General features: G+C 45.5%; 1 protein-coding gene across 1 annotated transcript in view; it reads left to right on the top strand.

Moving 5' to 3' along the window:
- Positions 1-1,157: 1,157 nt before the first annotated feature.
- PRMT2 (protein arginine methyltransferase 2) overlaps positions 1,158-25,056 on the top strand; it is a 32,900-nt gene continuing 9,001 nt past the window's right edge. The window contains exons 1-6 of the mRNA XM_072738424.1: positions 1,158-1,380; positions 4,298-4,396; positions 10,730-10,837; positions 11,717-11,899; positions 16,045-16,206; positions 16,973-17,137. Of these exons, the coding sequence (XP_072594525.1) occupies positions 4,358-4,396; positions 10,730-10,837; positions 11,717-11,899; positions 16,045-16,206; positions 16,973-17,137 (657 nt within the window). The 5' untranslated portion in view covers positions 1,158-1,380; positions 4,298-4,357. The remainder of the gene's footprint in view (positions 1,381-4,297; positions 4,397-10,729; positions 10,838-11,716; positions 11,900-16,044; positions 16,207-16,972; positions 17,138-25,056) is intronic.

Raw genomic sequence — 25,056 nt, 5'->3', positions numbered from 1 at the left:
ACCTGAGCTGACACGGAGAGTCAGATGTTCAACAGGCTGAGCCAACAGGCGCCTCTAAAGAAATCCACTTATTTTCCCATGTCGATCTTTATCCTACAATCCTGCTAAATCCACCTATGTATTCTAATAGTTCCGTGATTCCTTAGGCTGTTCCGTGCAAACAACCTGCTCAGCTGTGAAGGCACACAATTTTGTTCTGACAGTTATTCCTCTTAGTTACTGCTTCACTAGCCTACTACTGTGCTGGCCGGGATTCCCTAAAAAATGTTGAGTACAAGTAGTGAAAGTGGAAACATTTGCTTTTTTTTTTTTAAAAGATTTTATTTATTTGAGACTGAGAGAGCGGAAGATGGGGCTAGGAGCCGACGTGGGGGGCTCATCCCAGGGCCCGAGGGTCACAACCTGGGCCCAAGGCAGAGGCTGAGCCACCCGAGCCCCCAGGCGCCCCCTTTGCAGCTTGACGAGATGAGCACTGGGTGTTATTCTGTATGTTGGCAAATTGAACACCAATAAAAAATAAATTTATTATTAAAAAAAAAAAAAAAGCCCGACCCGCACTGTCCCCTGGTGCCCTGCTGGTCTGCACTGTGACCCCGACCTGCTCTCCCGGGACCACAGCGCCCCCACCTGCAGCCCCGGGCGGCCCGCGGGGGCGGCGCTGACGTCACCCCATCTCAACCTCAGCCTCCTCTGGGCGAAATGACGTCACTGCGGCCTCCAGTTGTCAAGGGAACAGATGACCAAGTAGTTCTCACTGCACAGCAGAGATGGGAAAATTGAATTATTACCGAAAAGCAGAAGTAGGTCCTGCTCCAGAACCCTGGAGTCACCCACAATGTCACCCACGATCCTCACGCTAGGGTGGGCCCGCGCCCGCTGGCCCCGCCCCAACCCAGGCCCCGCCCACATGTTCCCGGCCCCGCCCACCTGTCCCTTCGACCCCGCCCCCTGCCGCTTAGGCCCCGCCCCTCTGCCCCTCCACCGATTCTGACCCCCTAGGCCCCGCCCCTATGCCCGGCCACGCCCCCGCCCCCTCCTCCACCCGGCCCCGCCCGAACCGCATCGTCGGCGCGCACGAAGGCGGGCCCGTGGAGTGCGCCTGCGCGGGGCCCTGGTCCCCACGCCTGGGCCTTTGCCGAGACGGGCCTGAGTGACTGCGCCTGCGTGCGGCCGAAGGCGGTGGTTCCGTTCTCCCGACCAAGGAGCCAGTACGACTGCGCAGGCGCGGGGAGCGGGGCCCAGGGAGGGGCTGCGTCTGCGGCCGGCCGGCCCGTACTGCGCCTGCGCGGGCCGAGGGCGGCGGCTCGGGCTGCTGGTCGGCGCTGTCCGCCCGTCCGCACCCGCGGGGTGGACGCAGAACTCGGCGAGAAGGCGGCTGAGGTAGGTTTCCCGCGGGCCGCTCGGCGGCTGCACCGCGCTGGGGCGGGACGTGCCGAGCGAGCGCTTCCTGGGCGTGTGCGCTGCCGGGCGACCCGGGCCGCGGCCCCGGGAAGACCCTCAGCCTCCCGGCTGCGAGCCGGGCGCTCCGGCGGCTGAGCGCGGGCTCGGGGACCGCCGGGCCACGCCCCTCCCGGCCACGCCCCCGCCCCTCCCGGCCACGCCCCCGCCCCTCCCGGCCACGCCCCCCGCCCCCGCCCCGCAGCGCCGCGCCTCTCCCCGGCCACGCCCTCTCCGAGCCGCGCCCCCTCCCTCCCGCCCGGCGCGCCCGCCCCGCCGCGCCCCTGCCCCCCAGGCTTCCCGCCCCGCCGCTAGTCCCGGGTGTCCCGGTGATCCTCCCCCGCGCCCCCCGCGGTCGGCTGACCTGGCTGGCCTGGCCCGCCCTGCTCGCGCCCCCAGCCCGGCCCGGCTCCGTCCCGCCTCGGCCGCCCACCCCTCCGGCCCGGCCTCCCTCCTCCCATTGCCCCCCCCCCCACCCCCCGGCCTGCCCCGGGCTCCTACCTACCACCTCCGTCCACCCCCCGCACGGCCCCAGCCCGGCCCAGGCTCCCTCCTCCCCGCCACCCTCCCCACCCCCTCCCCTCCCCCTCCTGGGGTGCCCCAGGCCTGGCCCGGGTCCCCCAACCCCCCTCGGTCCACGCACCCCCAGGCCTCCAGCCCGGCCCAGGCTCCCTCCTCCCATTGGCCCCCAAGCCCGGCTCAGGCTCCGCCCACCCCTCCCGCCCCCTCCCCGCCCCCCTCCCGCCCCAGCCCCCGCGCGTGCCAAGGAGGATGCTCTGTGCACGTCTTAGCGTTTGCGCCGACCTTGATAACCCCCGCTGGGTGTTTTGCCCGCAGAACGGGGCCTATTTAAGACTGGCAGGGGGATCCCCGGGTGGCGCAGCGGTTTGGCGCCTGCCTTTGGCCCAGGGCGCGATCCTGGAGACCCGGGATCGAATCCCACATCGGGCTCCCGGGGCATGGAGCCTGCTTCTCCCTCTGCCTGTGTCTCTGCCTCTCTCTCTCTCTCTCTCTCTCTCTGTGACTATCATAAATAAATAAAGAAAAAAAAATATTTAAAAGACTGGCAGGGGCCGCGCGTGGTGGCTGCTCATTGGCCGGGCTGTTGCCGGGCAGGAGGAAAACCTTCCTCCCCTGCGGCTCGGCCTCCGCCCGCTGGGTGTGCGCGCAGCTCCCCAGCCCGACTCCGCCTTCTCTTAACTTCTATGTTGTAGTTACAGCTGTCCCAGAAGTGAGTATTAAGGCTCCATAAGTGAGCCACGCATTTCAAACAGAATTGCTTGTGTGATAAAAACACGTTCGTCTTGGAGCACAGTATCACAGTATGGATTGCACTGTCGTTGGGGAAAAAATGAGAACTGAGAACGAGAGGGGAGAAGCCTCTGCAAGGTGTGCACTTCGGTGCCCATTACTGGAAACACTCGGAAGCCCCAGATGGTCTTGACCTGGAGAACAAAGCAGCCAGTTATTTTACCAACAAAATGGGTTTTTCCAGAAATGACAGGAATTGCCATGTCAGATACACAAAATTGAAGGCAAGTCTGGCTAATGTAGGGAGAGGAAAGTTACTTTACAGAGAAAAAGGAGAAAGGTGGAAGGAGCCGCTTGGAAGGAAAATCCACTGGAGGAAAGTGAGTGTGGGGTGGTGACAGTCTCCCTGGCTGGACTGTGACACCGTGACAGTCTCCCTGGCTGGACTGTGACCTGTATGTAAAGACCACGGACATTGCAGAGAGCACGGCTCAGCCACCAGCCCCAGGACGCTTAGATGGAGGAAATGCAGTGTTTGTAAGAGCTCCGTGACATTCCACATTGGGCTGTAAACGCCTGCCATGACTCTCCAATGGACTGTCACACCGTGACAGTCTCCCTGGCTGGACTGTGACACTGTGATGGTCTCCCTAGCTGGGCTGTGACAGTCTCCCTGGCTAGGCTGTGACACTGTGATGGTCTCCCTGGCTGGACTGTGACACTGTGACCCTTGGCTGGACTGTTGCCTGGGTAGGAGATGGTCCTCCTGCCTTGTAGTAAAATGAGCTTTTCTCCTGTTGGATCTGGAAGGATTGGAGGGTGTCAGCGCGCCCCCTGCTGGCCTCCTGACTCCATTTCAAATGAGGTTTCCTTTTTTTTTTTTTTTTTTTTAAAGATTTTATTTATCTGTTCATGAGAGACAGAGAGAGAGAGAAGCAGAGACACAGGCAGAGGCAGAAGCAGGCTCCATGCAGGGAGCCCGACGTGGGACTTGATCCCAGGACTCCAGGATCCGGCCCTGGGCTGAAGGTGGCGCTCCACCGCCGAGCCACCAGGGCTGCCCCACAGTAGGGATTTTAATTGGAAAGAAAGCTACCTGGGTTCCAAGAAGAGATGTGATATTGGTTTGTTGTTTTAAATCAATCCAATAGGGATCCCTGGGTGGCGCAGCGGTTTGGCGCCTGCCTTTGGCCCAGGGCCCGATCCTGGAGACCCGGGATCGAATCCCACGTCGGGCTCCCGGTGCATGGAGCCTGCTTCTCCCTCTGCCTGTGTCTCTGCCTCTCTCTATCTCTCTGTGACTATCATAAATAAATAAAAATTAAAAAAAAAATAAATCAATCCAATAATCTAACAGAAACTCAAGGTGTTCATTCAGCAAATAAGACCAACACTTTTGTAGACTAATGAAGAAAACACACACGATCAGTTCATAAATTTTAAACACTTTCCATTGTTTCTGTAAAGAATTATATTTTTAAATTTTATTTCTATTTTATTCTTTAAACACTGGTTTTAGTTCCATTTGATGTAGGATCTTTATTATGGATTTTAGAAGTAAAGTGAATATAACAAAGTATTTTCTCATTCTCTCTCTCTTTAAAAGTAGAAATGGACGGGAAAATGAAGTATTGAAAGTGGCAGCTATGCGGCAGATCCTAAGAGAACCATGGCAACACCAGATGACTGCCCCCGAGATGAACCACAGGTAATTTTAGTTCTAATGTGTAGGAACCTGAATGTAAAGACCACGGACGTTGCAGAGGGCACGGCTCAGCCACCAGCCCGGGGACGTTAGATGGAGGAAATGCAGCGTTTGTGAGAGCTCCGTGACTTGGCGCACCGGGCTGGGAACGCCTGCCACCACTCTGCCTTTGGTACCTGTGCTGCTCAGGCAAGCACGCTGTTGAAGTTGCTTAACGAAGTCCCAGGCATAGTAGCTTAAAAGCAGCCTAGACACATTAGAAATGATTTATTTATTTGTACTTTTTTTCTGCCTGAGACACACATCTAGTTTCCTTCAGGTTATCAGTAAAAAAAAAAAAAAAAAATTATACTAAATTTCAAGGAATTTGGATTATATAAAATTAAAAGCCAGATGCATAGTCTTAACAAATATTGTTTTTAAGAAAATCAAACATTTTCATATCTGTGATGTAAATTTTAACATCTTTTTCCTCTATCCTTCCAGTGTTTGTTTGATTTTGGTTTTTATTCATAGGAATTTGATACATAGTTGGGTCATTTCATTAATCTTTTTCTTAAAATTAATCATAAAACTTTTAAATTCCATGGATGCCCTATTCTTCCCTTCAGAAATTTAAAAAATATTTCAACATTTACAGAATATATTGTAAACATCAAGTACATATCACAGAGAAGTGAAAATTTGTGACATTTTGTCGTATGCCTTAGGATGTATGTGTGTGCGTATATGTACGTATTCTGGAGGAAACCATAGGTGATGTTTTCCCTAACTTCAGCCCCATTCTTCTTCCTGTCCTCTTCTTTCCTTGTCTAAGTGGCATCATATTCTGTGTTATCTGCAACCTGTCTTTTCTACTAATACTACTTCCAGGGGTTTGCCCTTGAGTGTGTGTTGAGCTAGTTCAGTCCTATAGGATGCTTCTGTAGCGTGCTCCTCAGACGAACGTCACATTTGTGTGGGGGGCTGTTGCAGTCTTGCGGTTGTGTAGTAGGTGTGTATGGCACGTTTTATTTATTTCTCTCAGACACTTAATGTCATTTCCAGTTTTTCTCTGTTTCAAACAGTGCTGGAGTCCGTACCCTTCTACACGTCTCCTTGAGCACGTGGGCTAGGGCACACACCAGGTAATGGCATCGCAGGGTGGAAGGGACCGTGTATTTAGATAACGATCAATTGTTCTCCAGTTTACGGGTCTGCCAGTACCTTATATAGTACTTGCTAACACGTGAGAGCACCAGATTCCTTTTTTTCTTAATCTTTGTTTAAATTCAATTAATTACCATAGTGTATTATGAGCGTCAGAGGCAGAGGTCAGTGACTCATCAGTTGTATGTAACACCCAGTGCTCGTGACATCCCGTGCCCTCCCCAGTGCCTGTCCCCAGTGACCCCGTCCCCCACCCCTTCTCCTCCAGCGACCCTCAGTTTGTCTCCTGTGATAAGAGTCTCTCAGGGTTCGTCTCCCTCTCAGATTTCGTCTTGTTTTGTTTCCCCTCCCTTCTCCGTGCCCCTCTGTGCTGTTTCCTCTATTCCACGTATGAGTGAGATTGTGTGATAACTGTCTCTCCCTGGCTGACTTATCTCACTCAGCATCATGCCCTCCAGTTCCATCCACGTTGTTGTAAATGGCCGAGTGACACCTGGGGTGCGCAGGGACCACGTCTCCTTCCTCCAGCATCTGTCCGTGGATATCGAGGCTCCTTCCACAGTGCGGCCCCCGTGGACACGGCCGCTGGGAACGCGGGGGTGCAGGTGCCCCTGCAGCTCACCGCCTCTGGGCTGTGGGGTAAATACCCAGTAGTGCAATTGCCGGGTCATAGGGCAGGAGAACATCAGACTCTTAAAGTTTGCTCAGCCTGATGAATTAGACGTGGTATCTTATTATTTTACTTTACTCGATTATTTGTGAGTCAGTCATGGTTGTATTTCAATAACATTTGTGTTCATCCTGTTAATAGCGTCCGTCATTACCAAAGAGATGCCTGATACTCACAGTTTGTGTTTTATCTCTCCTTTCCTCTTGATCCATACTTTAGGTTTAGGGTTTTATCAGTTTTATCTTTTCAAAGAACTGGTTTTGTCTTTGTTGACTTTAACTTTGTTCATCTGCTTTCTATTTTATTGATTTCTGCTTTTATCGTTATTTCTTTTATTCTCTGGGTTTAATTTTCTCTTTTTGTAGCATCTTGTGATGAAAGTTTGTATCACTGTTTTAAACCTTTCTTCTCTAATATATATTTTTAAACCTGTAACTCTTCCTCTGATCATCAGTTTGCTGTCTGTCATCCACTTAATACATTGTATTTTCATTGTTGATCAGTTAAAATACTTTATGTCACAATGGGAATTAGAAAATTTCTAGGCTCTTCAGAAGTGTGCTACCTATTTCCAGACATTTAGGAATTTTTATTTATCTTGTTATTTAATTTTGGTTTGATAATGTTTGGTCAGAAAATATACTCTGTAAAATTTCAGTTTTTGGAAATTTATTCAGTTTTGCTTTGTGGCCTAGTCAGATGAGCTGTTTTGGGGAATGTTCTACATGTACCTGCAAAGAATATGTTTTCTGTAGTTGGTGGTTTTCTGTAAATGGTTGTTAAGGTCAAATGGGTTATTAGTATTGTTCAAATCTTTGTGTCCCTTTTGACTTTTTGCCCATTTGTTGTGTCAATTACCGAGAGAGATGAACTTCAAAAATTTCCACTGTGGGGGCGCCTACGTGGCTTAGTCAGTTAAGCATCCAGACTCTTGTTTTTGGCTCAGGTCATGATCTCAGGGTCCTGGGATCAAGCCCCATGTTGGCCTCTGCACTTGGCAGGGAGTCTGCTTGGGATTCTCTCCCTCTGCTCCTCCCCACACTCACCTAGGCACTTGCTCTCTGTCTCTAAAATAGATAAATGTTTTTTAAAAATTTCCACTATGATTGTAGATTTGTTTATTTTTTTAAATTTCCTTGACTGTTCACTTTTTGCTTCACATATTTTACATCTGTTACTTAGCACATACATTTAGGATAGTTTTCATTTTCTCAACTAATTGACTTTTATTTTTATGAAGTCTCTCTTTTTACCTATATTTCCCGGCTTGCATCTATTTTGTCTCATATTAATATAGCTGTGCCAGCTTGGTGTACAGCATGGTATACAGACACCTCTATTTTTAAAAAAATTTTTTTTTTAATTTTTATTTATTTATGATAGTCACACAGAGAGAGAGAGAGGCAGAGACACAGGCAGAGGGAGAAGCAGGCTCCATGCAACGGGAGCCCGATGTGGGATTTGATCCCGGGTCTCCAGGATCGTGCCCTGGGCCAAAGGCAGGCGCCAAACTGCTGCGCCACCCAGGGATCCCTGACACCTCTATTTTGAATCTAAGTCCTTATTTTAAAAACTTTTCTCTTAAAAAAAAAAAAAAAAAAAGCTTTTCTCTTGTAAAGAGCCTGTAGGCAGGTCCTTTTTCCCTGTCAGGTAATTTCTGCTCTTTAGTTTGAGTATTTAGTCCATTAACATTTAATGTAGTGATGGATACAGTCAAGTTGAACATCTTGCTATTTGTTTTCTCTTTCATCTTTGCACCTTTCTTGCCTCCTTTTGGATTAATGTAATATTATTTATAATTCCACATTCTCTCTTATGTTGGCTACTCACCTGTATCTTTTACTAATACTTTGGTGGCTACCCAGGAAATTGTGATATTCATCTTTAATGTATCCCAGTTTTTGTTTTGACCACTTCACAATGTAAGAATCCTCCAAATTAGTTTCATTTACTAGGCACTATTTTTGTGCTATTTGTGCTATTGTTGTAACATATTTTACTTCTATATATGCCATGAACCCCACGGTCAATTATTAGTGTCTCCTTATATATACTACTAACAGTCTTTCATGAGAGTATAAAAAATAGTCTTGTTTCCCCACTTTTCCTGGTGTTTCTACACCTATCATTCTGGCAAAAATGAAAGACCGTGGTAATGCCTGTTGCTGGTGAATATTCAAGCAGAGGGTACTCTCTGCTTTGATGATGAAGCATAAGTGCAACACCCTTTATGGAAAGAATGGCAAATGCATGAGTGAAAACCATGCTTATTTCTCAGTCCTGATAATCTGTTCCATGGAAGTCAAATGTCATTACGTAAGGATAAATGTGTGTAGGTGTTGTGGCTGCATGTGGTGGAAAATTGGACACCAAGAGCAAGTACGCTAACCAAAGATGGTGGAAGACTCAGGAAGAATTCCTACCGTGGAATATTCTACAGTCATTGAAAATGATAAGTTACAGTTCTAAGAATTGGGGTGTTTTTCACAAGGTATTATGTGAGTAAAAAAAAGCAAAATAGAAAAAGGGTTTGTGACATCCTTCACAGAATAGTGTGTCAAAAGAAAAACTGCATGTGTATGAGTGTGTGTGAGTGTGCACGTGTGTGTGTGCAACCCGAGCTCCTAGAGGGCATGGCGGGGTGCATGCCAGTTGAGTATGACACCAGATAAGGATTAGGGGTGGTGGTGAGAGGGTGACAGTGTGGGTGGAGCAGGGACAGGGGATGGAGGGCGAGCTAAAAAGAAATGATGCTTCATGGAACTAATCAGGTTACTGTAGTAGGAAAATAGGCAACTAACAAAAAAGATGACCAGTAAGTACTTGAAACACATGTGTGGTCTCACTAATAATTGAAGACAAATGGAACTGACCAAGACAGACAGGGTCTCCGCATCATATTGGCAGAGATTTGAGTGACATCGCATGCCCACGGTTGATCAGGGTGTGGGCAAAATCATTCGGTTTCTCACATGTAGGTCGGAGGGACCACCATTCTGGAGGGTATTTGGTGATGATATCCAAAGTTATGAAAGTACATGGCATCTTAATCTGCCAGTTTCCCAGTCAGGAATTTATCCTAAGAAAATTGTCATGGGTAGACCAAATGATTAGTGTTTAAAAAAGCGCATCTTAACATAATTTGTAATAATATAACCTGGAAAGAGTTTAAGGGTACACGCCTAGGAGACTGGATAATTCATAGGACGGAATACTATCAGATATTAGAAATGTAGCATTAGGAGTAATTTAATGAGGAAAAATATTCAGAATTTAGTAAGTGGGAAACATATCACAAGGCAGAATTATATGATCCCAGTAAACACCCTGTACACAAAGGCTGTATGTACACCTAAAAAGCAGCCTGGGGGCACCTGGGTGGTGCAGTCAGTTGAGCATCTGACCCTTGATTTTAGCTCACATCATGATCTCAGGGTCGTGAGATTGAGCCCCATATTGGGCTCTGCACTCAGTGGGGAGTCTCCTTTTTTTTTTTTTTTTAAAGATTTTATCTCTTCATGAGAGACACAGAGAGAGAGGCAGAGACACAGGCAGAGGGAGAAGCAGGCTCCCTGCAGGGAGCCCGACAGGGGACTTGATCTCAGGACTCTGGGGTCATGGCCTGGGCCGAAGGGAGACACCCAACTGCTGAGCCCCCTCCGGCACCCCTCAGTGGGGAGTCTCCTTGAGATTCTCTCTCCCTCTCCCCCTCTACTCAAGCTCTCCCTCTTTCTCGCAAATAAATCTTTTTTTTGAAACCTGGAAAAATATGAATGTTAATTTGTTAACCATTACTATTTCTAACCAGTGGGCGAGATTACAGATGGTTTTAACTTTCCTGTCTATGTTTGTGCCTTCACACATCTTCAAAGGAACACGAGTTACATGTATGTTTAGGGAATTTGTTTAAGGTGTATACACGGGGACAGGGATGCTTCGCTGAGCTGCAAGCTGTGGTTGGAGTATCTACCACGTCCAGGGGACGTCTTCCAGAAAAGCCTGTTCTGATAGAAAGTGTGTGGTCCTGAGCAGCATGTGTCAGCAGCAGTGCAGTCCAAGTAAGGCCGGGAGGGTTATGCCGGGTCACTGTCACCTTCCTGAGACCTGCCCAGCTCTGTCCTCGGGTGTGATGAGGTCCCAAGAGCATGACACCCAGAATTAGGTTCTTTCTCTTGGTGCCGGTCCCCACTTTCAGAATGAGTTGCTGGTGATCAGGGTCAGTCACCAAGTAGACACTAAAAGTGCCTCTTTCTTATTTCTTTCTCTGATGTTTTTTGGATGCAAATAATTTTGTACTAGAGATAAAATGCAAGGAGGGATCCAGATCCCTCGATCCTGCTAGTGAAGATGATCCAAACTATGGGATTAAAGATGATCCAAACTATGGGATTAAAGCTGGTCATTAAAGCTGGTCTTCATTCGAAACCATCCTAATAACCTGTAGCCTCTTGGTTATTGAGATGGAGAGAGAGAGAAGCCCCATAGTCATCCCCTATTGTTTCCTTGGCTTTGAGCAGGAGGGAGAAGGTCACGTGGAGTGCGGTGACCAGGAGCATCTCCAGGAGCTTGTGCACCCGGAAGAGTTTGTGGCCATCGCAGACTACTCTGCCACTGACCAGACGCAGGTAACCCTGTGCGCTTGCTCACATTTAGGGGCCGTGAGGCCTGGGTCCATGTTTTATGGGTTTAGTGTGCTAAATGACGAATTAGATGTAAATTTTGAAGAAGCCATACCAATTAAAAAATATTCAGATGTTTAGAGCCAAATGAGACCTGAGAGTAACCCTTTTCTTCCCAGCCTAACAAATTCTGATGCCAGGCCTTAGGCGAGAGATAAGGGTAAGGAATGGGGAAAGGAGCACCTGTTCAGTTTCTGTTTGGAAACCTGGGTTTAGAACCTATTCTAGTTAATGAAAAAAAAAAAAGGCTGTAAAATAAAAATACCGACTTGAGGGACGCCTGGGCGGCTCAGTTGGTTAAGCATCTGCTTCTTGATTTTGGCTCAGGTTGTGGTCTCAGGGTTGTGAGATCAAGTCCCACATTGGGCTCTGGGCTCAGCGGGGAGTCTACTGGAGGTTCTCTCTCCTTCCCCTGCCCTGCCCCCCGCTTGCACTCTCTTCCTCAAATAAATAAATAAATCTTTAAAAAAAATATATTGACTTGAATGTTGCTTTTTCTACTCTAGTAAATGAATCAGCTACCACATAGCTCACAGTGAAGAGGCTATAGAGAAGTTCTGTCTTAAGCCATTCAAAAATGTTTACCCTTTCTTTTAAAAAATATCTATTAAGCTGTGCTTTTCTTTCATGTAGATGTTCCACAAAAGTCTCTAAATCTTGATGTCATTTTCAGAAATTGTGAGTTTGTATAATTACCCATTGAGTCCTTTTTGAAATAGCTGTGATTTGGGCCCCAAGATGGGGATTTATCACTAAGCCACGATTAAAATACCAACTATGGGTTTTTCTAAATTTTGACTTGTATGTATTTTTTTTTTTTTCCAGCTCAGTTTTTTAAGGGGAGAAAAAATTCTCATCCTGAGACAGACAACTGCTGACTGGTGGTGGGGCGAGCGTGCCGGCTGCTGTGGGTACATACCTGCAAACCACCTTGGGAAGCACCTGGAGGAGTGTGACCCTGAAGACACGTGGCAGGATGAAGAGTACTTCGGCAGCTACGGGACCCTGGTACTGCTTCCCAGACTCCCTGTTCAATGGGCTGGGTGGTGCTTTCCTCTGTCTAGTGTAAAGGTAGCTTCACCTGGGCTGCTTCTCTTCATTGGTTTAGAGCAGGGTTTGCAGAGTTCTTCTTCGGCTTCACAGGCCATGTGGCTACTCAGCATTACCATTGTAGTGCAAAAGTGGCCATAAAGCCACAAGAAATGAGCGTGGCATGTTCTTCTGATTTTTAAAAACCATTAAAAAGATGTAAAGCCATTCTTAGCTTGCAGGCCCTACAAAAGCAGGTGGGCTGGATTGGCCCATGGTGGTTTAAGGATGTTTTCGGAGCAATGGAATTATGAACTTTTCTCAGCATTTAGAAAATAGTAACAAATTTTATTTTAAAAATAAAATACAAAAACGTTATACAAGTCAACAATAATACCTCTAAATCACTAACTTACTAGTTTTATTTTTTTCCAGTTTGGATAAGGACTCACAACCTTATGATCCAGACAGCCCGTTTATATCTTAAAGCTAGGTAAAAACAGATGCCTGCGGAGTAAACACTGCAGACGTAATGTTGAGTGAAAGAAACAAGACATCAAAGAATAACTTTTGATTCAGTTATATAAAGTTGAAAACTGTGTTAAAAGATGAATGTAAATGATTAGGGAGCTGGTTCCCTGAGAATCCGGATGGTGGTTACTGTTACCAGGGGGTCTGTGATGGTGTCCACCATTGTTTTATTAAATATTTTATTAAAATAAAATAATTGTTACACCAGCAAAATGGGTTTCTTCAGGAGCAGCAGAGGAACTGCAGTCTGGAACCCGCGCAGTGTGGGGAAGCATGGGCCAGTCTGAGGACCCAAGGCAGGGGACTCAGGTGGGGGGACTGTGTTACAGGGAAGGGGGTGGGCGGGCTGTGTGGCGGCTTCTCGTTGGCTGGGCTGTTGCTAGGCCAGCAGAAAGTCTTCCTCCTGCTGGGTAAGGGAAAGTAGCCCTGTTCCTTTGGCGTTTGCTGTGGTGGAGTGGTAGTCGTTGAGTATGCACCCCTCAGGGTGTCCCCTTTGCACTTCCGGTGAGGTTTTCTTTCCCAGCTTTCCTGTCCGCAAGGCCGGGGTGGGAAGGCTGGGGTGCTGGCCGTGTTCTGGTGTTGGTTGCATGCCTGTTTGCTACATTGACAAACTGTAAGGCACTTGCTAGGAGGTAGGTCCTGTTTCATAATTTAAACGTTATAATAAATGAAAGCGCCCTGATGTATGTACATGATTAGAGCTTTCAAACTATTAAGAGAGAGTATTTTGTTGGTTTCGAAAGCACCATGTTGGTGATTTACTTATCTAACAGCTTTGCACCGTGACAAGCGGTGATGTAATGGGCTTCCTCTTACAAGAATCTTGCTAAACTGCTGCTAGAATTTCTTTTTTTTTTTTTTTTCTGCTAGAATTTCTATTGGGTAAATTTGTAAGATGTGCGTATGCGTGTTTTTACTGTGGTGGGTCTTGTACGCTTACCAATCATGTGAACGCTCGTTCATGACCACATATCACCAAAGCAAAAAAGATTCCTGATCTTGAAGGTGGAATATGATATTTCTTGATCTTGATTTCCATTTTCTAAAGTCAGATTGGTCATCTTCTATATTTGGTTGGCCTTTTCTGTTTCTTCTTTTGTTTGGGTAAGCTTTCACATACTTTGCATGTTTTTCTTTTTATTTCTGTCAATTTATATGTTAAATTAGCAAGTTAGCCTGTACCTATGGTATGTATTACACTTACCACTTGCCTCTCTTGTTTCCCAGGGAAGTTTTTACCTTTCTGTGGTCTGATTTGTCCTTTTTTTTTCTTTGTGGCTTCTGGGTTTTCTGTCCTAATTTGAACACCTTCTTTACTCCAAGATTATAAACATCCATGCTTTCTTTTTTGCACTTTTGTGACACCATTTTTTTAAAAAAATTTTATTTATTTATTCATGAGAGACACAGAGAGAGAGAGAGAGGCAGAGACCCAGGCAGAGGGAGAAGCAGGCTCCATGCAGGGAGCCTGACGTGGGACTTGATCCCGGGTCTCCAGGATCACACCCTGGGCTTCAGGCGGCGCTAAACCGCTGCGCCACCAGGGCTGCCCTGTGGCACCATTTTTAACAATGAAATATTTAAATCAATCTGGAATTTGCTAGTTGTAAAGAATAAGGTAAAATTAGAACTTAATTTCCCCCAAATATCCAGCTGTTCCAGCATCAGTTATTGGATGATCCTCCTTTTCCTGATTGCGGGAAATGCATGTTTATCATATATTTAATTTCTAGGATCTTTTTCTGTAATCTCTGTTCTGTTTTGTTAGTCTGTTCATTTCTTCTGCAGTTCCAGATGTTCATTATTGAAGCTTTTGAACATCTGGGAGAACTGGGCCTCTAGAAGTCCTCCTATTTTTTAGTACTTTTATGGCTAGGCTTATCTATCATCTAATTTTTTGCAGCTAATTTTGTTACCATGTGTTATGCACCATTCCCCATGCCAAATTGGCTGGTGTTTTAGTTGGTATTGCAGGGAAAGTCTCCATTAATTTAGGGAGAAGTGACATGTTTATAACATTGCACTGACTGTCCTCATTTCTTCCGCCTTACTCTACGTCTCTCAGTTTTAAGGTTTTGACCACATAGGGTGCTGTATATGTCTTGTTAAATCTATTCCTTGATGTTTTTTGTGTATTACTGGTTTATGTGGTTGGGTACAGTGTTCTATAAGCATTGGATTAAATTGGTTGATAGATTGTTCAAGTCTGTGTCCTTACTGATTTTCTTTCTACTTTTCTGTTGGTTACTGAGAGAAGGGTGTTGGAGTCTCTGACCATAACTGTGAATTTGTCTATTTCTTGTTCCGTATCTATTGGTTTTTGCTTTGTGTGTTTTGAAGCTTTGTTATTAGGTACAAAAATGTTTAGAATCATTATGCGCTTTTGAAGTGATTCCTCTGTTACTATGACCTGACCCTGTTCTTCTCAGGGACTGTTCCTTGATCTGAAGCATATTTTACGTGGTGATAATGCCACCACCGGGCTTTCTTCCCCTGGTGGCAGCACGGTGCACCTCAGCACCCCAGTTCTGACCTTCTGTTAAGGTGGACTAGTCTAGGCGAGGTGGCCAAGTCTCGATTGTGTCCACTCTGATCCTCAGTCTCTTTGTTTCTCAGTCCTCAGTGGTTTGTGAGGAGCCCGGATGGGCTTGTGAGGGTGCCGTGCTGACTTCCTGTCTGTGCTGACGTGTCTGGGTAGCTTCAGTGTCTGCCTCACAGCGCTGCGTGTGTAGGCTGGGTTTTCTGCAGCGTGAGACCTGAGGAGTGACGTGTGGGGGACGGTGCTGTGCGTGCGGCCTTTCCAGGCTCTGACTGCCACCTGTGGCTTCATGAACCATTTGGAGGAGCCTTTCTCTGTTTCCTGGAGGTTGGTGTGATTACCATGGGTGCTATGTTATTTCAGGTTTCATGTTTTCCTCCCTCTGGACGTGGCTGGGGCCCTCGAGCTCCCTGAGGGTCAGTGGGGTTGTCACCTACCCTCCAGAGCTATAGTTTCCTGTGCGCCTCCTCTAGCATCTCTCCTGGTGGCTTGTCCACATTCTCTCTTGGTGGATACTTGGCCAAGTTGGACCTGATGGGGAATTGGATGGGAACAGTGGTCAGGAGGGCGGTGTCTGCACCACCTCCTGAGTGGTCCCCTCCTCTCTGTTCACCTGGCTCTCGGGGAGCTGCAGGGAGAAGCTGCAGACAGCATCACGCTGCCTGGAAGGATTCCAAAAACTTCCATTCCATTCCTTCACTGTTGTATTTTTACCTACTGGCATATTTAGGTCTTTCAATTCTCCCCACCTCTTTATTGCTCATAGTTTTAGGTGTGGGATGGTGGGGTCAAGGGGTTAGCTCAGTCTCTGATCTTCCTTCTTTTTTTTTTTTTAATTTTTATTTATTTATGATAGTCAAAGAGAGAGAGAGAGAGAGAGGCAGAGACACAGGCAGAGGGAGAAGCAGGCTCCATGCACCGGGAGGGATCAGAGGGATCAGATCAGAGGGATCCCTGGGTGGCGCAGCAGTTTGGCCCAGGGCGCGATCCTGGAGACCCGGGATCAGCATAGCTCAGATTACAAGCAGTGATTCCTAATGTGTATTTCCTTTAGAAACTTCACTTGGAGATGTTGGCAGACCAGCCGCGAACTACTAAATACCACCACGTTATCCTGCAGAATAAAGAGTCCCTGAAAGATAAAGTGATCCTGGATGTCGGCTGTGGGACTGGGATCATCAGCCTGTTTTGCGCACATTATGCGCAGCCCAAAGCAGTGAGTGAGAAATGGCTCTCCCTTTAGCGGCTTCCGGGCTGGGTCCCGGTGAAGCGTCCTTCACGCGCAGAGGCTCCACGTCCGGGGGACGGGTGCTGTGTTCTTGCAGCCTGAGCCCGTCGGGGGTCGTGACATCAGCGGGATAAGTCACAGACCGCACAGAGTAGAGTAGGACACGGAGTGGGTTGCATGTGGCGGGATATGTTTTGTAAAATGTTTATTTCAGTTAAATAGAGAAACACGTGTCCATGTGTCGTGTAGATCCCTTTAAAGCAAGTGTGGGGCTCCCAGAGTTGAAGCCCCACGATGGCCCCTGATGCAGGTGGTTGAAATTCCTAGTTTGCAAGTGAAGCTGCAGGACAGTGACCACTGTGGGTTCAGTGGCTGTCAGAACCACGATGTAGCACGCAGGACCCAGTTATGGGGTATGTTGCTGTGCGAAGGGGATCCCTGCCGCTGGGTCTGACCCAGGAGGGCCCCTGCGGTGGGTGCCCAGCGTGGGTGCAGAGCTTTCTCTCTACCTGCAGCCCCCTATTGATTTTAGGCAGAAGGTGGAGTTAAGATTAGAGGTAGCTCCCTGGTCAGGCTCCACTGTTGGAAGTAGCACAGCGAGGCCCGGCTGCCCCGCTGTGCACCCCCAGTCCCTTCTGTCGCTGTTTTCCCTGAGGCTGGTTCTGACTCAGCTGGAGTGACGGGCCCAGGGAGGGCAGGTGACAGGCTGCTCTGTGGGTGGGCCGCACACTGATGATCCTTCTGTGACATGCAGGTGTATGCGGTGGAGGCCAGTGAGATGGCCCAGCACACAGGGCAGCTGGTCATGCAGAATGGCTTTGCCGACATCATCACTGTGTTCCAGCAGAAGGTGGAGGATGTGGTGCTGCCGGAGAAGGTGGACGTGCTGGTGTCCGAGTGGATGGGGACCTGTCTGCTGGTAAGGGACGCCGGGACACTTGGAACGGCTGTGGATTGTGCCAAGGAAGGGGGTGTGGACGGGGCCCAGAGGGGCTGTTGTGAGCAGAGGGTCTGGGGAGAGCTATGGCTGTCACGGTGAGGTGAAACCACCTGGTTCTGACATCTGTTTGGGGTAGGACAGCCGTGAGGCCGGCAGTTCCTACCATTTGTGACAGCACGGATGGACCTTGAAGACATTATGCCAAGTGGAATAAGTCAGACATGGTGTGTGATCTCACTTATATGTGGTAACAAAAATACCAGCGCGAACTCCTAGGAAAAGAGATGAAATTTGCGGTTGGCAGGGGGAGAAAGGACTGGAAGGCCGTTTGTCATAGGTACAGACTGCCGGGTACAAGAGAGGCGGGCCCCGGGCCGTCAGGTACAGCCTGGTGACTGCAGCAACACTGCTGTGTAACGTCCGGGCCAGTCATCTCGAGAGTCCAGTCGACCCTTGAATAGCGCGGGTTTGAACCATGTGGGTCCACTTAGATGTGGGATTTTCTTGATAAATATGGGGCAGTATAGTAAGTGGATTTTCTTTATGATTTCCTTAACATTTTCTTTTCTCTAGCTTTCTTTATTGTGAGAGCACAGTATACAATACAAATAACATAAAATACATGTTGATTGACAGTTTGTGTTACCAGTAAGGCTTCAGGACGCCAGCAGCCTATTAGTAATCAAGTTTTGGGGGAGTCAAAAGTTATGGGTGGATTTTTGACTGCACGGAGTGTCAGTGCCCTAGTCCCTGCTTGTTCAAAGGTCAGCCCGTAGATCTGAGAGTTTCTACCACAAGGCTTACGTTTTTTTTTTCTTTTTCTTTCATTTTCTTCTATTTTTTAAAAAAGATTTTATTTATTCACGAAGAGACACAGATAGAGGCAGAGACACAGGCAGAGGGAGAAGCAGGCTCCCTGTAGGGAGCCTGATGTGGGACTCGATCCCGGGACCCTGGGGTCACACCCTGAGCTGAAGGCAGACGCTCAACCTCTGAGCCACTTAGGCATCCCCTTTCTTCTTCTTCTTCTTCTTCTTCCTTCTTCTTCCTTCTTCTTCCTCCTTCCTCCTTCTTCCTCCTTCTTCCTTCTTCCTTCTTCTCCTTCTTTTTTATCTATTTATTCATGAGCGACACAGAGAGAGAGGCAGAGACCCAGGCAGGGAGAAACAGGCTCCATGCAGGAAGCCTGATGTGGGACTCGATCCCGGGTCTCCAGGATCATGCCCTGGGCTGAAGGCAGGAGCTAAACCGCTGAGCCACCCAGGCGTCCCCTTTCTTTCTTTTTAATGTGTCAATATGAGGTGATAGATGTGAACTAAACCTATTGTGGTCATTTCACAGTACATACAAACCAAATCCCCAGGCTGTACACCTTAAACTTGTAATAATCTTAGAGGAAAACCGTAGGTTGGATTTTTTAGAAAAAGCACAAAAAATCATGTACGATATGATTCCAGTTTTGTTTTAAAAAATCATACATAAAAAAAAAATCATACATAGCGAGGTGTGTGGGTGGCATAGTCAGATAGTGTCCGACTCTTGGTTTTGGCTCAGGTCATGATTTCAGAGTCATGAGATTGAGCCCCACATTGGGGTATGTACTGAGCACTGAGTCTGCCTTAGCTCTCTCCCCCTCTGCCCCTCCCCACTGTCCATTCACGCTCTCTCAAACATGTAAATCTTTTTTTTTTTTTTTTAAAGACTTTTTTTTAATTTTTTTTTTTAAATTTTATTTATTTATGATAGTCATACAGAGAGAAAGAGAGAGAGGCAGAGACACAGGCAGAGAGAGAAGCAGGCTCCATGCGCCGGGAGCCTGATGTGGGATTCAATCCCGGGTCTCCAGGATCGCGCCCTGGGCCAAAGGCAGGCGCCAAACCGCTGCGCCACCCAGGGATCCCTCAAACATGTAAATCTTAAGAATAAAAATCATACATAGCAATGATCTCTCTTCAGTTCCAGGTAAGGTGGAGTAAATACACTCCACTGTGTCTCCCCCAGGTAATGCAGCAATAGGTCCAGGACAGGGTGCAGGGAGACACTCCTTGAGGACTTTGAGAAGCATACGGTAGCAGGAAGGTTGGGAAAGAAGACTGGAGTTTGAGGTATACTGACCTCATCTCTCTCTTTTTTTTTTTTAAGATTTTATTTATTTATTCATGAGAGACACAGAGACAGGCAGAGACACAGGCAGAGGGAGAAGCGGGCACAGGGAGCCTGATGCGGGACCCGATCCCAGGACCCCAGATCATGACCTGAGCCAAAGGCAGATGCTCAGCCACTGAGCACCCAGGGGCCCCTACTGACCTGGTCTTGAGTGCGTTGTTACTCCTCCTCTGGCTCCCTCCATACGTAGCTTCAGTAATTTAGATGAAAAAGATCCATTCTTTTGAAAACAGCAGACTTTCACACAACTAACCCACAGTGAAGTAGATAACCCGAATAATCAAATAACTAATAAAGATACTGAATTTATAGTTGAAAACTTTCTGAAGAGAAATCTGTAGGCCCAAATTATTTCACTGGTAAAATGTATGAACACGTTTAAGGAAGAAACAATGCCAGATCGGAACAATGGCTTTCAGAAAATGGAAGAGGATAGACTTCTCAGCTCTTTGTGGTTACCAGACCCAAACCAAAAACTACAGCCTGATAACTCATATTCATAAATGCAGAACTCCTCAGACATACTAGCAGATGTAGTCCTGCAGGGCATATAGGGAATAACATCACAACAAAGAAGAGATTATTTTTGGAATTCAAGGCTGGTTCAGTATTCAGAAATAAGTCTATGTGACCTATGTTTGTAGTCTACATGACTGTCAATTAATGCACAAGAAGTTTGGCAACATTCAAAATATTTTTAAGAGATTTCTTCTTTGATCCGTGTATTTTTCCCCCCCTGAAATGTTGTTTAATCTTTCAAGGTTTCTTTATTTTTTTTTAGTTTTATTTTTTTTCCAGCTAACTTTCTGTTACTGATTTCTAGTTTAATTCTTTTGTGGTCTGAGAGGAGACATTGTATAGTTTCTATTTTTCAAATTGGTTAAGATGTATCTTATGGCCCAGAATGTGTCTCTCCTGGTGTGGGCTTGGGAAGGAGGCATGTGGTGTTGGATGAAGACGCCTCTAGATGTGCTTTAGGTCCAGCGGATAGAGGGTGGGGTTGAGTCGGCTGTGTCCTTGCAGATTTTCTCTCCGCTGGATCCTGCCCTTTCCCGAGTCATCTGTTTCTCCTTACGGTGATGCTCGGTTGTTAGGGGCCTAATGTCTTCTATAGAATTGACCCCTTTATCACTGTGTTTGCCCCCTTTATCTCTGATAACTTCCTTCCTCTGATGTCTGCTCTGTCTGAAATTAACTGCTGCTTTCTTTTGATTAGTGTTAGCAGCGGAGATCTTTCCCCATCCATTTACTTTTATATGTGTCAGTATATTTATTTATTTGTTTTACTTTTTTAAGTTTTCTTTTTAAAAAAATTTCTTCAAGTCATCTCTGCACCTCATGTGGGGCTCAACCTCATGACCCTGAGATCAGGACCTGCACACTCCTCTGAGTGAGCCAGCTGTGCGCCCCTCGTCTGTACATTTATAGTGGATTTCCTGTAGGCAGCACCTCACTGCATCTTAGTTTTTGTTTTGTTTTGTTTTGTTTTGTTTTTTAATTTTATTTATTTATGATAGTCATACAGAGAGAAAGAGAGAGAGGCAGAGACACAGGCAGAGGGAGAAGCAGGCTCCATGCGCCGGGAGCCTGATGTGGGATTCGATCCCGGGTCTCCAGGATCGCGCCCTGGGCCAAAGGCAGGCGCCAAACCGCTGCGCCACCCAGGGATCCCTGCATCTTAGTTTTTGATCCACTCTGATAATCTCTGTCTTGTAATTGGTATATTTAGACAATCAACATTCAGAGTGATTATTAACATAGTTGGATTAATGTATCTACCACATTTGTTGCCGTGTTCCGTTTGTTCTTTGTTCCTGGTTTTTCTTTCACTTTTTTAAAATTATATTTTTTTAAGCAAATAAAATTAGGGAATTTAGTGAGCATAAATTAAGGGTGAATTAATTTAACGCTCAAAGGCATGTTGGTTTAGAACCTCACATGAACACGCTTTGATGATTTGAACCTAAGATTCATATTTTCATAAATTGATGTTATATTCACTTTGTAGATCATTTCCAACTTTTTCTAAATTGAGAACTAAAAATAGTCCTCAATTGTTATCTTTCTTGAAGCTCACTTCTTCATCTATCATCTATTTATTCATCCATCTGTCATCTACCTTCATTTGCATTGAGGTGTAATTATAAAATTGTCAGATACTTAAAGTATGCAGTATGATGATTTGATATCTGTATACATTATTGACAGCTTCCCCCCGTTGAGTTAACACATCTGTCACCTCACAATGACAGTGTTGTCAACTGTAGTCACTACAGTTAATATTTTATTCATTTTATAATTGACAGTTTGTACCCTTTTACCAGTGTCTTCTATTTTCCTCACCCCTGAGCTCCTGGTAACTACTTTTCTACTCTGTTTCTGTGAGTTCAACTTAAAACTTTTTTTTTTTTTTTTTTAAGATTTCACATATAAGCAATATGATACAGTTTTTGTGTATCTCTCTGTGGCTTATTTCATGTTTTTGCAGATGGCAGGATTTCCTTCTTTCTCATGGCTGAGTAATCCATTGTGTGTATCTATAGTTATATATCTTATGGTATTATTGCACATGTATATATCTCTCATATTTTCTTTTTTTTTTCACATTTTCTTTATTCATCTGTTAGTGGACACTTAGGTTGTTTCCATATCTTGGTTATAGTAAATAATGCTTCAGTGAACATGGGAGTACAGATCTCTTTGAGATAATGCTTTTTTTTCCTATGGATGTAAACCCAGAAGTAGGGTTGCTGGATCACATGGTATTTTCTTTTTCTTTTTTTTTTTTTTAATAAAATTCAGTGTTTTTATTTTTTTATTTTTTTATTTTTTTATTTTTTATTTTTTTTTTTTAAAGATTTTATTTATTCATTCATGAGAGATACAGAGAGAGAGAGAGGCAGAGACACAGGCAGAGGGAGAAGCAGGCTCCACGCAGGGAGCCCGACGTGGGACTCGATCCCGGGTCTCCAGGACCGCGCCCTGGGCCAAAGGCAGGCGCCAAACCGCTGCGCCACCCAGGGATCCCAAATTCAGTGTTTTTAAAAAATATTTTATTTATTTATTCATGAGAAGCACAGAGAGAGAGAGGCAGAGACACAGGCAGAGAGAGAAGGAGGCTCCATGCAGGGAGCCTGATGTGGGACTCGATCCTGGGACCCCAGGATCACGCCCTGGGCTGAAGGTGGCGCTAAACCACTGAGCCACCTAGGCTGCCCATCACATGGTATTTTCTAGTTTTAATTTCCTGAGGAACCTCTTTACTATTTTTCGTAGTGGCTGTGCTAGTTTACATTCCCACTAACAATGTTGAGGGGTTCTCTTTTCTTCATATTCTTGCCAGCATTTATTACCTTTTGTCTTTTTTTTTAAGATTAATTTTTTATTTTAGAGAAAGCATGTGGGAGCGGTGGGGGAGGGGAGAGGGAGAGGGAGAGAGACAGAGAGAGAGAAGCAGACTCCCTGCTGCACACAGATCCTGACATGGGGCTCAGTCCCACCACCCTGAGATCGCGACCTGAGCTGAAACCAAGAGTGGGGTGCCCAACCGACTCCATCACCCGGGCATCCCACTTTTTGTCTTTTTGATAATAGAGATAACAGGTATGATGTGATACCTCATTGTGGTTTTGATTTGCATTCCCCGATAGTGATATTGAGCACCTTTTCATGTACCTGTTGCCCATTGTATGTCTTCTTTGGAAAAAAAAAAAATGTACCTTTGCCCAATTAGAACAATATTTTTTCTATTGAGTTGTAGGAGTTCCTTGTATATTTTGGGTTTTTGCCCCTTATTGGTTATATAGTTTGCAAATACTTTCTCCCATTCCATAGTTTATCTTTTTGTTGATGGTTTCCTTTGCTGTGCAGAGCCTTTTTAGTTTGATGTAGTCCCACTTGTTCATTTTTGCTTTTGTTGCCCTTGCTTTTGGTGTCTAATCCAAAAAATGATTGGCAAGATCGGTGTCAAGGAGCTTATTCCCTGTGTTTTCTTCTAGGAATTTTATGGTTTTAAGTTCAAGTCTTTAATCTATTTTGACTTGATTTTTGTGTGTGTTGTCAGATAGGGGTCCAGTTTCACTCTTGTGTATGCAGTAATCCAGTTTTCCCAATACCATTTTTTTTTAAGATTTTATTTATTTATTCATGAAAAAAAAAAAAGGAGAGAGGCACAGGCACAGGCAGAGGGAGAAGCAGGCTCCCCAAAGGGAGCCCAATGCAGGACTTGATCCCGGGACTCCTTGATCACGCCCTGAGCCAAAGGCAGATGCCCAGCTGCTGAACCACCCAGGCGTCCCTCCCAGCACCACTTTGAAGATGTTCTCCTCCCCCCATTGTATATTTTTGGCTTCTTTGTTGAAAATTAATTGATTATGTATGCATGGGCTGATTTCTGGACTCTGTCGTGTTCCATTGATCTAGGTGTCTGTTTCTATGGCAGTACCATATTGTTTTAAATACGATAGCTTTGTAATGTAGTTTGAAATCAGGAAGCGTGATGTCAGGAAGCTTTGTTCTTTCTCAAGATGGCTATGTTTATTTGGAGCCTTTGAATTGCTTTTCTTATTTCTGTGAAAAATGCCCTTGAAATTTTGATGGGAATTGAGTTGAACCTGTAGATTGCTTTGAGTAGTGTGGACATGTAAACAATTTTAATTCTTCCTATCTGTGAACAGGGGATGTCTTTCTATTTATTAGTGTCTTCTTTAATTTCTTTCTTCATTGTCTTTTACCTCCTTGGTTAAATTTATTTTGAGGTATTTTATTATTTTTGATGCAACTGTAACTGGGGTTATTTTCTTAATTCTTGATAGTTCATTGTTAGTGTATAGAAACGCATCTGATTTTCGTATATTGATGTCATATTGTGCACCTTTATTGAATTTGTTTATTCTAACAATTTTTTTGGTGGAGTCTTTAGGATTTTCTATATATAATGTCATGTCATCTGCAAATACAGTTTTACTTCTTTCCTTCTGATTTGAATGCTTTTTAAATTTCTGTTTCTTGCCTGATTGCTGTGGCTAGGACTTCAGTACTATGTTGAATAAAAGTGGTGAGAGTGGGCATCCTTGTCTTTCACCTGATCTTACAGGAAAGCTTTCTGCTTTTTGAGTATGGTGTTAGTTCTAGGCATGACATATATGGCTTTTATTATGTTATGTGGTATTATTGTGGTATGTTCTCCTAACACTCATTTTTTTAATTTTTTATCACAGAATGTAGTTGAATTTTATCAGATACTTTTTCTGCATATATTGAGATAATTATATGATTTTTATTCTTCATTTTGTTAATGTGGTATATCACATTTATTGATTTACTATGTTGAAGTGTGTTTGCATCCCAGGAATAAATCCCACTTGATCAAGGCATATGGTCCTTTCAATGTACTGTTGAATTCAGTTTGCTAATTTTTATTTAAGGATTTTTCCATCTATATTCATCAGGGATATTGGTCTATAATTTCCTTGTAAAGTGTCCTCATCTGGCTTTGGTATCAGGGTAATGCTGGTTTTGTAAAATGAGTTTGCAAGTGTTCCATCCTCTTTGGTGTTTTAGAAGAGCTTCAGAAGATTTGGTATTGATCTTCAAATATTTGGTGGAATTCTCCTGTGAAGCTATCTGACTGTGGACTTTTGTTGGCCGAGAATTTTTTGATTACTAATTCAATCTCCTTACTAATAATTGGTCTGTTCAGGTTTTCTGCTTCTTCATGATTCTGTTGTGGC

This window comes from Vulpes vulpes, chromosome 15 (genome assembly GCF_048418805.1).
Source record: "Vulpes vulpes isolate BD-2025 chromosome 15, VulVul3, whole genome shotgun sequence".
In the NCBI taxonomy this organism is placed as follows: Eukaryota; Metazoa; Chordata; class Mammalia; order Carnivora; family Canidae; genus Vulpes; species Vulpes vulpes.
This window is presented reverse-complemented; position numbering and strand designations above follow the sequence as displayed.